At 43.9% G+C, this 12,539-nt stretch overlaps 1 protein-coding gene across 9 annotated transcripts in view; it reads right to left on the bottom strand.

The window, feature by feature from the left end:
• Window positions 1-12,539, bottom strand: part of LOC138199288 (microtubule-associated protein 4) — a 110,523-nt gene that overhangs the window by 73,637 nt on the left and 24,347 nt on the right. For 8 of the 9 annotated variants that reach the window (XM_069151237.1, XM_069151242.1, XM_069151238.1 and 5 more), the window contains exons 2-3: window positions 11,820-12,008; window positions 7,648-7,704 (exon numbers count right to left, since the gene is read on the bottom strand). In XM_069151237.1, coding sequence (XP_069007338.1) covers window positions 7,648-7,704; window positions 11,820-12,006 — 244 coding nt within the window. In that variant the 5' untranslated portion in view covers window positions 12,007-12,008. The remainder of the gene's footprint in view (window positions 1-7,647; window positions 7,705-11,819; window positions 12,009-12,539) is intronic. The other variant, XM_069151239.1, reaches the window with a different exon arrangement.

The raw sequence follows: 12,539 nt of genomic DNA, 5'->3' as shown, positions 1-12,539 counted from the left end.
CATGCAACCAAACATCTAGTGGAGGCACAGACTAGATAAAAGTGTTCGTAGCTTCTGGGTCTGAAAAATGAGGCCTTAAGCTGCAATACCAGCAAGTGCCACTAGAGGTCGGCTCCAAAAAGCCTCCAGCTCCATAGACTCCCATTCAACTTCTCTCATCAAATCCAAAGTGAATAAAATGTGTCCATCAGTTATCTCGGTGTTGTTAGCTAAAGTCACTCCTTCTTCTTAGTTTTCTGGAGGTCCATCTGAAAATAATCCCTCATTCATTAGAAAAGAAGATTCAAGAAGACCTGTTTTTGGGGGCGTGTCTGTTTGATTGACAGGCCTGTGGTGCAGTCAGGTTACAGCTATCGGTGGGCGGGACGTAGTATCGTCAGGTTTCCGATCAGATCGGTCAGATCCACCGCTGGCTCCTCCCCCAGCTCGTCCAAATATGGTCACTTCCTGCTCCAAACAGCTCTGAACTAGCAAGATGGTGACGGACAGAATCTGAACTGGAGGATTCATAACGTTCACAAACCAACGATGACGTCACTGATAGTTGATGACATCACTGATGGTTGATGACATCACTGATGGTTGGGTGGAGGTGAGGAGAATGAATGTCTTTGTGAAACTTAACGGGCGTATTGAGATACTTCAATGTGGACAGACAGACAGACAGGCAGGCAGACAAGACAGGCAGACAGACAGACGGGCAGATGGATGGATGGACAGACGGACAGACGGAGTCGTCATGCTGCTGCTGTGACCAAAAACAGCCGGTGATGTAACACCTTCATTAATATGTTCCAACAACAAGACTGAAAGCTTGCAGGAGGGAAACTTCTCAAATGAGACACTGAATGTCGAAGACGTCTTTAAAAACCTAAATCATCTAAACATCCACGTAACATTTTGCCTTAATGCCAATCCAGCTTTACTTCTCCTGAGTGATCACTCTCATGTCTCATTTTTCAAGAAAACACCAAAACAGGAAAAAAATGAATCCTGGCAACAAGCTGTATTAACTTTATCTGTAGGCTGCAGCACAAAGTAGGACATAAAAACAATAAACACAAAGCAGACAAATAAGAAGCTATTTAACAACGTTAATGTTTTTTTCATCAGTTTCCTCACAAATATCTGATGTTTTCACCTGTGGTCATTTTTCTGATGTCATGAGCGATCAGAAAAGGCTCATATGAATTATTTATTCTTCACAAGTTGCTCCTGTCAATCTTAGTAAAAGATACTTCAGTCTATCTCCGAGTGTCTCCAACACAAACACTTCCGACGGCCCATGTTGCTGATCAGGTTGGAGAAATAGTTGTATTTGTAGTTGCAGGATTTATTTAGTTAAGCCGAGGACGAGTTGAACAAAAGCTTTAGAAAAAGGAGCCGAGGTTCTATGAAGCGGTGTTTGGATCCAGACTTCAGTCAGACAGTGATTTGGAAGAAGGAGCTCTAAAACGCTGCACGCTGGCAAACCTTTTCACAGAAGTCCCTTTATTTATTTTTCTCGGTGTATTTTTAAGCCACTGCAAAAAAGGCAAAAGCAATTACTGGTTTATCTATTTTCTCTCCCTAAAAAAAGGAGAGTAATAAAAAATGTGTTTTGTAACCAAAGAGGCTCACCTCTCAGCAGCAATAGAACATGATTTCTCTGCGGCGCACACTAATCTCTGAGCTTTACACTGAAACACCCGACGCCTCTAAAGGTTACAGTCACCACGACAAAGCATCCTGTTCTCTCAGAAAGCTGCTCAGATATAAGAATGTGTGAAAAACAGAGATGATACTGCAAATAATATGAAAGGCTGTGAGAGAAAAGCAGCAGTTAGACATCAAAAAGAAGGTTTTAGTGCAGTTCGGTTAGAAGAAAGAGAAACCAACAGCCAGGTGTGTTATATTCCGGTTTATTAGCACAAGGTGCAGACAGGAAACAGAGAGGCACGTCTAGAAGAAGGAAAACCAACAAACACAGAAGGGCTGCCACTGAAACACTCATCAACTTCTCCTTCAGCAAAAAATCATTCACAGATAAACCGCAGAGTCAAATCTCTACTCAGCTGTTGTTGCGTCTGTAGCCGACATTTAACCTCTGAAAATATCTTAATGGAGGTCTTTAATTCATCACAGTGACATCCTGCTCATTTATAGCTAAGAAAGGACAAGAGGAGAACCAGAATGGGAACCTGGTGTCACGGCAACGTGTGTAGTACACCTGTTAGTCCACCACAGGATACTGTGTGTTTGTGTGTGTGTGTGTGTGTGTGTGTGTGTGTGTGTGTGGCCACCAAAGACCACGTTCGATTTAGGAGAAAACCACTTGGTTATAGCTGAGAAAAGATCACGGTTTTAATCAAAATATGTATTTTAAGTAACTATGTTACTTTAATTTAATTTGTCTTCAAATACATCCATGTGAATTTTTCTCATGGGCTCTAATGCTGGTCTCCTAGGCCTCCACCTGCGACCTACGTCCCTGTACTTGGTAGGGGCGGGACATGATTTATTAACATTTAAAAAGTCCTTATAATATATATAAAAAAAAAATTAGTATCCGTGTATATCGTTCTTCCTCATTTCCCCTGTTTTTACCGGTGTCTGGCTGTAATGTGTTCCTCCCCTCAGAAGGTGGCAGTAATGCACCTAAAAGCTGTCTGTCAACCTTCATTAAACAACATAAGGAGAAGAACCATGTTGCTTCGAGGCTGCAGAGCTGTGCAGGTGAAACTGTCTGGCTCTGTATGAGATTAGATGAATGGCAGCGCGAGTATTCGATTAATAATCAAATAGTTCGGCACGAATTGAAAATGGTACTTTTGCTTGAAACGTGCCTCGATAGTGCTGGACTTTATCCCTCTTTGTACCCCGTCACATGACCTCCTCCTGCAGCCCAGGTCAGAAACGCGTGCACTTTTCACGGCTATCGGTGAAATGACACAGCGTCCTCGAGTGGACGGACGGGTGTATTACACAGTGATGCCGGGCTGCAGAAGAGCTGCTGAAGTGCACACACAGATGGAAGCGCCTTCATGTACAAATCCCACTTCTCCTCTCGCGCCTCTCCGGCGTGTCGCTGCTCCGGACCTCGTTCACTAAAACTCAGGATTCATTGCGCTTTGTGATGTTGACGGTGTCTGAGACTCAACATCCAAATATAACAAGCGTGTTTGTGGAAGTCACAAATTAAGAAATACGACTTACATTAAAACAAAAGAAGTTAAACTATATTTATCTTTAGAGACCCCGAGTCCTCTGGACGACCCAGAATCCTCGGCTGTTTTCACAGTGACCCGTCCTTTGGTCAGGAAAATGTTCACAGCATCACGGAAGCAGGAGAGAAAACAGATAACGATGGCAGACTATGTGTGTTCTGGTGAAGTTCATATTTAATGAGTGAAGTGTTGAGTTTGATGGACAGTTTGAGGCTAACAGGTCCATATCTTCTTAATCATGAGCTCTGATCACTTCAGTAAATTAAAACGTTTGATTGACTGAATTTATTGCTCACATAACAACAACATGCAGCTGCAGACACAACAAACAGCGTTATTAGTGACCACGTTATTAAAACAACAATTCAGATTTAAAGATGAACTGACGCTTTGAGAAACAGAACTAAAAACCAGACTGACTCCTAACAGGTGAAATAAAAGACTCTCGTCTCGCAACATTCTTCACATCAACGATTGTTTTTGAACGCTTCCGTTCACTTCTCTTCATTCGGTTGATTCAAGACAGAACATAGTGCAAGGGAGACACAAAGTCCAGTGGGACGGCTCTGAGGAAAGGTGACCGCAGTACTGTGTGTGTGTGTGTGTGTGTGTGTGTGTGTGTGTGTGTGTGTGTGTGTGTGTGTGTGTGTGTGTCTGTGTGTGTGTGTGTGTGTGCTGACAGATCAGGCTCGCAGCGTTGGCCCTTCAGTTTGAGAGCTTTCAGACAGGACGACTGCTGGGTGGCGTCTGTGCCTCTGAGTGCAAGTGTGTGGGGACACGAACTTATGAATCTACTGTCTGCTTCAGTGTGACAGAGAGACAGACAGATAGACAGATGGACACACAGGCAGACAGACAGACAGATGGACAGACAGGCAGACAGCTGTGTGGGACTGTTAAATGCTTTTGGACGCGTCAAACTGAATCTGTCTGTGTGTTTTCACAAATATTGGACAATTGTAGTTGCAATTAAAAAGTGTACAAAGAAAAAGAGACGAGGTGAAGACATTTCATTGGACACAGCAGACGTACTGTAATTCTGGGCCAAGAATGACTAAAGATAAAAACAAACAACAACAAAATTAAAAAAAATTCCAAATATGAGCGTCCAAAAATGGTCGTGAGCCAGAAACATCCAGTTTACCCAGCAGAGAGAATCACAGCGTGCCAACACATTACTTGGAGGAACAGCGTGTGCTGAGGTCAGGACAGCATGGCATGACTGTGTGTGTGTGTGTGTGTGTGTGTGTGTGTGTGTGTGTGTGTGTGTGTGTGTGTGTGTGTGATGAGTGAAAGTAATGTGGATTCTTGTCCACAACCTCAGAGCGTCTCCTTCATGCTGGATCAAGGGGCCAGGGAGAGGACACATAGTGTGTGTATTCGCGTGTGTGTGTGTGTGTGTGTGTGTGTGTGTGTGTGTGTGTGTGTGTGTGTGTGTGTGTGTGTGTGTGTGTGTGTGTGTGTGCACAGGGAGTGGGGAGGAGGTGCACGGAAGCAGAAGCACAGCTGACTGACAGTTGGCGATGGAGGCGGGTTCTAGTCCTCTGAAGCGTTTATGAGGATCAGGAAGGGAAGAGAGAAATAATGAAGAGACGAAGAATAAAAGAACATGATGGGAGAAAATTAAATGATAATAATAAATAAAAGAGGGTCCATTCAGAAATAAAAAAAATAAAACAGAAGGAGAAATAAAGAGACAAAAGGAGCATGAATATAAAAAACGAAGAAGAGAAAAGTAGGACGAGAGGAAGAGATGGAGGGAAAAAGGAAGAAAGCAGGTTAGTAAAACATAACAGAAGCAAATTAAACTCATCCAACATGACAAACAGCAGATTTATCTTCATACGGACCAAATATTTGAAGGATATATTTATACTATATACCGGTCTTTAGGTGCCATGCAGGAGCATCATGCAGCAGAGGCGACATGCAGCATCTCTCCACACACACACACACACACACACACACACACACACACACACACACACACACACACACACACACACACACACACACCGAAGAGGATGAAGCAGCAAAACAAAGTAAGCTGACAGGTTGGAGGTCAGGAGAGACCCGGACGGACCGGATCTGCAGTTGCTCTGTCAGGATTGAGCTTGCGCTCTCAGTTCTTTGACCCAGTTACTACTTATACCGCCTGCATCCTCCCCCCCGGGGACTGCTGGAATAACAATGATGAATGAATCCAACGCACCTCGACAAGGCCAGCTGCTTTGTCTGCTAAAGAAGGCCCAAAGAATAAGAAAAGATCTCACACCTCTCACTGTCCTGTCCTGGTACTGAGGTAGCGTGGGAGACGAACCTGAACTGAAACAGAGCATCTGCTCGACACCATTTCTCTCCATTAGAGACACGCATGCACACATGCAGCTCTGTAACCATGGTAACACAAGCTACCCATGCCATGCGAACATGCCAACACAGACGACTGATCTGCATGCAGATTACTCCTCCTACTGTCAACCACATCCATCATCTACAGAACAGAAGCTGAACACAGCAGGAGGTTTCGAACCGCTTCACCAACCACACAGCATCAGCTGACGTCAGTAGGAAGTAGAGAAACTATTTCCACCGACCAGCCACTCTATTACTGCTGTTAAGGAGAAGCTGCAGTTCCATCAGCCCTAGTTATCAACATCAGCAGCTACCACAGACTGTTTACAAAAGAGTTCGTAGCTTTCAGGTCTGAAAAATGGTTCTGATCCAGAAGTGTCTTCAGCTGCAATACCAGCGAGTGCCACTAGAGGTCGGCTCCAAAAAGCCTCCGGCTCCATAGACTCCCATTCAACTTCTCTCATCAAATCCAAAGTGAATAAAATGTGTCCATCAGTTATCTCGGTGTTGTTAGCTAAAGTCACTCCTTCTTATTAGTTTTCTGGAGGTCCATCTGAAAATAATCCCTCATTCATTAGAAAAGAAGATTCAAGAAGACCTGTTTTTGGGGGCGTGTCTGTTTGATTGACAGGCCTGTGGTGCAGTCAGGTTACAGCTATCGGTGGGCGGGACGTAGTATCGTCATGGTTTCCGATCAGATTCACCGCTGGCTCCTCCTCCAGCTCGTCCAAATATGGTCACTTCCTGCTCCAAACAGCTCTGAACTAGTAAAGATGGTGACGGACAGAATCTGAACTGGAGGATTCATAATGTTCACAAACCAACGATGACATCACTGATGATTGATGACATCACTGATGGATGATGATTGGTTCAAACTTTTTGACTGCTATTCAATTTCATGATAAACCATTCAGTACATGTTCTGTTTTGCTGATACATGCAGTAGAGAGGATTGTGTGTTGTCAGCGGAGGAGATGACACATATTTATACCTCCATGCAAACACATGCACAGCAGCTCTGTGGTTTCTACAACATCAGCATGATGATGGCGTGCTGACAAACAGGAGTGTGTGTGGAGTGAGTATGTTAAAGCTGCGAGGTGGGAAAAAAAAAAGAAAAAGAGGAGAGACTATTGGAAAACAATAAACAAAAAAAACAGGCGCACAGATTTCCAAAATGGACCTCCTATAAAAGCCCCCCCACCTCCACCCACACACATCACAGAGTCTATTCTGAGTGAGAGCAGACAGCCAGAGGGGAGGATGGAGGGCTGCTTCATTACACACAATAAGTACTCCTCTCTGAAGCTGCATCTCTGCTCTGCAGCAAATTATTTCCAATCTGAGAAAACACCACAGCAGTTTATTCAGCCTTCCTACTCTCTTTACCAAAAGGATAGAAGCTGATAATCAGAGCAATAATCTGACGAACTGTTGATGTCAGTTAAGATTCACTTTCGGGGAATTGATTAAGCAAATAGAATAATTTCACATCTGATTGAGAATGAAGTCTTTACTCATCAGCTCTCTTTTCTTTTCCACCGAGCAGAGGAAAGGCATCTGACAGCGAGGTCACACATTTAATCAAACCTTTACGCCGACGGATTTTCATACTTCCTCGTACACTCGGTTTTACTGGTAAAAAAACAACAACTACTGTGCAGGACTTCATTTTACTAAAAGCAACTCTGTTCTGAGAGTTCATGTAATCACAGCATCAAATGAAAACTATACCGATGTGGCTGAAGTGGCCATTAAATGCTCGCTGACATGTCTGAGTGAAGATCGTGTTCAGAGTTGTGAAGAGACACGTCGCTGTTCACTGTTGTCTCCAATCTGAACAGAGGAAGACACCTGACAGCTCACATCCTGCTCTGAGAGGTCGATAATGATCAAATAAGAACGTATACACACACACTCAGAGAAAATCAATGTGAGGTGAAGAACAAGCAGGAAGTAAGCAAGGTCGAAAGGAAAGAAAAGAAAAGAAAAGAAAAGAAAAGGCCGTGGTTGGAGGATGAAGACGACCAGGCGGTCTGAATAAACTGAACGAAGCAAGAGGGAATTATGGGATATGTCTTACCAGGTTTCTGCACCCCATGAGCTTCCTGCTCTCCATTCTCCAATGCAGTACCCGCGTCTGCACATACACACACACACACACACACACACACACACACACACACACACACAAAAACAACAACACATTACTCTCCGTGTGAGAGCTGATGGACGACAGAGAAAATCAAAGCGTTTTGACAGACAGAGTCTGGAATCAAATGGAAACCATTGACCCCGACTGTTCAGGCCTTTTAAAGGCCACCTCCATATGTTTGTTGTGCGCTCCATGTGTGTTGTTTTGTGCCGGTCTGTGTGTGTGTGTGTGTGTGTGTGTGTGTGTGTGTGTGTGTGTGTGTGTGTGTGTGTGTGTGTGTGAGTGGAAGAGGCTGAGGGAGGTGATGCTGGGGGGCATCACTGCACTTTGTTTATCAGACATGCACACGAGTATAAAACACACAAACAACACACAGCTGGGCAACAAAACCCCGACCCACATGCTCAGGAACACACATGCACACACACAGCGTTGGGTAGAAGATGCGTGTACCAAAGTAAGTTTACCTGAGTTCATAGTGAAGTCACAGCTGACTGACGCTGGAGCCGATACCAATGTTAATGAGTCTAAAATATAGGCTGTCTGAGTGTTGTTAAGATATGTGATGGAGGCAGGATATTTTACAGATTAATGGAAAACTTGAACCTCACAGGGAATTTAATAATTATAAATTAATATAAATTTAGAAAAAAAGAAGAAAAAAAGACCACAGGATTTCCAAATTACTTATCACGTGTTTTTTTTCTGCATTCACTTCTTCACAACAAAACAGTTTTCATACCAGCCAACAGATTCACAGCTACCGGTATGTGATGTCGACACATACAATCAGAATCATTTTTTTCAGCACAAACTCAAACTGAAACAGTTTAATCAAGAAAACCAGAGTAGAATAATAAGTAGCTGTAAAAACATTAGAAATGATTTCCAGAAATTAAAAGTAATTCTGACAATGACTTTAAAAGATATTTTCAATATGTTTGGCGGACTAGATAGTTTGGGGAAATAAATGGATTCTCTATAATCGTGACATTGTGTTGCTTATTTGTCTTACAAACAAGATTTTATGATTGTGTGAGACACTGTTTTATATGAAGAACGTTCTCAGTGCTGCTTAAACCGTTTCATCCAATCTGATGTCATCATCACGGCCAGCAGAGTGAATCTACTGAGCAAGAAAAACCTCAATCACTGCTCATTTGATAGTAAACTTAACTTTTCCAGTGATCTGATTGGTCAGTAGTTGGGCATTTGACCTATCCTACTCAGACAAGCAGCATTGGTTGCTATGGTGATCTTGACCTTGAAACAGCTTTGTGATACCAGAAAAAGTTTAGCATACAGATGGCTGTTAGCTCGCTAATGTGTTGCTCTGTGATACAGAAACATTATTTCTGTTATAAAACTGCAGCCAGAAAAAAACAAAGTCAATACATGCAACAGTAACACACCTTACACACATGTTAACACGTTAACAGACACACAGCATGCAAGCACAGGCATGCAAAGGGTAAAAACCATATACAAGAAAACAAACAAACAAACAACGAACAATGCATGATTAATTTGTGTCCACAAACACTAACGAAGCGAACACCACAGATCAGCCACACTTCATCCATGAGAGCTTGTTTCATGTGCATCAGGGCTCCAAAACAGCAGGTCAGAGAGTACAAAAACAACAACAACAACACCAACAACAACAACCCCCCTCCCCACTCTCCTGCTGACAGAGGACAATAAGTCGCGGACTGCCTCGCCGTGCTGTTTGGCACTCGGCGTGTCAGCATGTCTGCGTTTGTCCAAATGCACAGAGCGTGCCACGGCGGATCACCGGCAGCACCGCCGGGCCGTCCTGCAGCCGGCTGTCAGCCAGCAGAACCCACTCAGTCTGGCTGTCTGACCGCAGCGTCTGGGGAACCGCAGCAGGCCCGACAGCTGAGTCAACCCCGGTTAGCTGTCGCCTCCTGTTAGCTGCTGTTTATCTGATCTGTCCACGGTTTATTTCTACTCGTGTTTTTGTTTGTGGACCTCAGACACATTTCATTGCTGTGTGCAAAATAAACCGACACAGCAGCTGAAGAAAAGATGTCGTATCCTCTGTTGTCCTGCAGAGGTCAAAACGAGCAACAGGTGATACGACCATCGAGCACCGACTGAGGACGAGCTGTTTAACTCTTATTCAGAAGGACTCAGTCGGCCGGTCTCAGCGCGAGCTGACTGGTTAAATGAACGGAGGTCTACGACCAGCAGGATCAAACGACTGTCAATGATTCTCTGAGGAGGATGAACAGACCAACAGTATTCTGCAAAAACAAAATTACAAACTTTACTTTCTGAAAGAATATTTAATTCAGAACAGAAAGATCTACTATTACAAGTTTGCCTCCAAAAATAAATATGAAATATCATGAAACATTATTTTGGCCTCACTCCACAATGACAAGTTCACAGAAACCAATCTGACGTGTTGAATACATCGAACACAGCTGATGGCAGGAAGGCATCGAGGTGGGCGGGGCTTCAGCTCGGTCACGGACATCTCCTCGATTAGAGGCGGAGACTCAGACAGCAGCATTAACACGGATCATCACTAGATAGATCTAGAGATATAAATGTGGAGACCTTCAAGCCACACCTCAACCACGCAGCATCTTCACCGTAGCAGGTGGAGCGTTTGAACGGCGACTGCTCAGACAGGAAACACGTCACGTGTGTCGCCCCGGCGTTTCAGAGCAGTGACCGCTGCTCGGTTATCTTCAGGCTAACCGTCGGCCCCGCGGCTGAATGACACCCCGGCAGATCCAAAATGGCAGCCACTGTCGAGCAGTGCCTGATACTATCAGTCATTTAGGAGCAGCTGCAGTTCACGTTACATAAGACAGATTCACTTGTGGTTCAGCACAGACTCAATTAAATACTACGAAATAAAAATATATATTGTAATGTAAGATAGGCTCATGGTTTCATGGAATAAAGTTGTACTTTTCCACTTTTTTTGAAGTTGCACGAAGCAATATTCTTTAATGAACGTTGTTTTGGATGTGTAATATGAACATGTAGTGATGCACCCAGAGTCCCTTCAGCTCCATGGAGAGTGCATCATGCTGTTGGAGTTACCATCTTTTAATAGTTTCTTAATTTTCATTAATCTCTGGCCAGCCACATAAACTGAACACACACAGTCTTAACAAGGAGGCAAAAATACACAAATATGACTCAAAATAAATGTGAATGTTGCTCTGCAGGAAGTGTTTACTTGTTCTGCTGCAGCCAAAAATCTAGTAACGCAGCTTTAAGTTTACTTTGAACTATACAAATGTATTTTAAGCTTTGTTTTTAGTGTAACATTTTGTATGTTATTTTTTCCAACTTCCCAATGAAAACTGGCTTTTTGGGCTGAACGACAGACTGGATATAAAAGAGTTCATAGCTTCAGGTCTGTAAAATGGTTCTGATCCAGAAGTGTCTTCAGCTGCAATACCAGCGAGTGCCACTAGAGGTCGGCTCCAAAAAGCCGTCACTGATGGCTGCTGATTGGCCTGAACTGACACTTTAAATTCAGACTTTATATATTTATATTTTATATGATTTTTTTTTCATACGAGTGATCAATGGGACAGATTTTATGATTCTATATGAATCTATTTTGAACTAAAACCAAGTAAACGGGTAGAATTGGATGGAAGTTTCTGACACGGAGAAGAAAAAAGAATCTCCGGAGGCTCAAAACTTCAACAACGCTTGTCGTGCATTGAACAAATTTAATGTTAGATTAACGCCAACATGAACGTTCTTCATATTCTACGAGTGTTTGTGGAGTTTTGACCTCAAACAGGTCGAGAGTAAAGAACCTATTCTTTCACTGCCACTTCACCTGTCGTCTCCACTTCCTCCATCGGCCCTGTGTGTCTCCTCACCTTTCACACCTCGTCTCAGGGTCAACAGAAGAGACGGGACAGACGTGACCCTCAATAAACTGTTCTTTCTCTTTCTGGGGACCAAAATGTCAGCATCAGAGCGTCAGACCAGCCGTCTCACTGCATCTCATCAGTGTGTGTGTGTGTGTGTGTGTGTGTGTGTGTGTGGTCATGATGAATAACATACACACTACATTACCCACGCTGCATCACTCTCACCTGCCCTGGTGTCATCGTTGTCCAGCAGGGGGATGAAGTCCGTCTTTCCCACCGTCTCCCCGACCTGATCGTCGAAGGTCTCCGCCTCCAGCTGAGCCACGAAGTCCCGCTCCACCAGGCTCTCCGGGCCCGACTGGGGAACGCTGTCCATCAGCGCGTCGCTCAGACTCAGGTCTAACTCCGCCATGGCTGCAAACAGACGCAGAGGACACACGATGAGGATGATGATGTCCAGATGTCCGAATCATGCAGGTGTTCATCAAGCATGGAGAAAAAATCTGAGCAGCTTCTCGTGCTTCACAGCTAATGTTCACACAGATCATTTTCATTGTGAAGCAGCAGCATCAATGACCACTGTTGAATGTTGGAGATTAAGATCCAGGTGCATCCTGGGAATTCTCAGGACGGATGGATATATATCAATCGTTCGTGGGAGGGAGAGAGAGAGAGAGAGAGAGAGAGAGAGAGAGAGAGAGAGAGAGAGAGAGAGAGACAGACAGACAGACAGACAGACAGACAGATAGATATACTTTATTGACCTCACAAGGGGAAATCGCTGTCAGCTCAGTGAAATGCTGTGAACTGTTGTGGCAGGTCAACATGTCACAGATTCTGACAGCAGAATACTTTATTCCACCTTGAAAACAGAAGTTCTTTGAAATCCCTGGAAAAGAGAAAGAGCCAGGGAGGTAATAATCGGAGGCATTAATCACTAGTCCC

The sequence above is a fragment of the Embiotoca jacksoni genome, unplaced genomic scaffold (assembly GCF_022577435.1).
Source record: "Embiotoca jacksoni isolate LCO1_2020_lvr unplaced genomic scaffold, fEmbJac1.0.p SCAF_17, whole genome shotgun sequence".
Classification (NCBI taxonomy): domain Eukaryota; kingdom Metazoa; phylum Chordata; class Actinopteri; family Embiotocidae; genus Embiotoca; species Embiotoca jacksoni.
The sequence above is the reverse complement of the archived record's forward strand: the minus strand, read 5'-3'. Positions and strand labels throughout refer to the sequence as shown.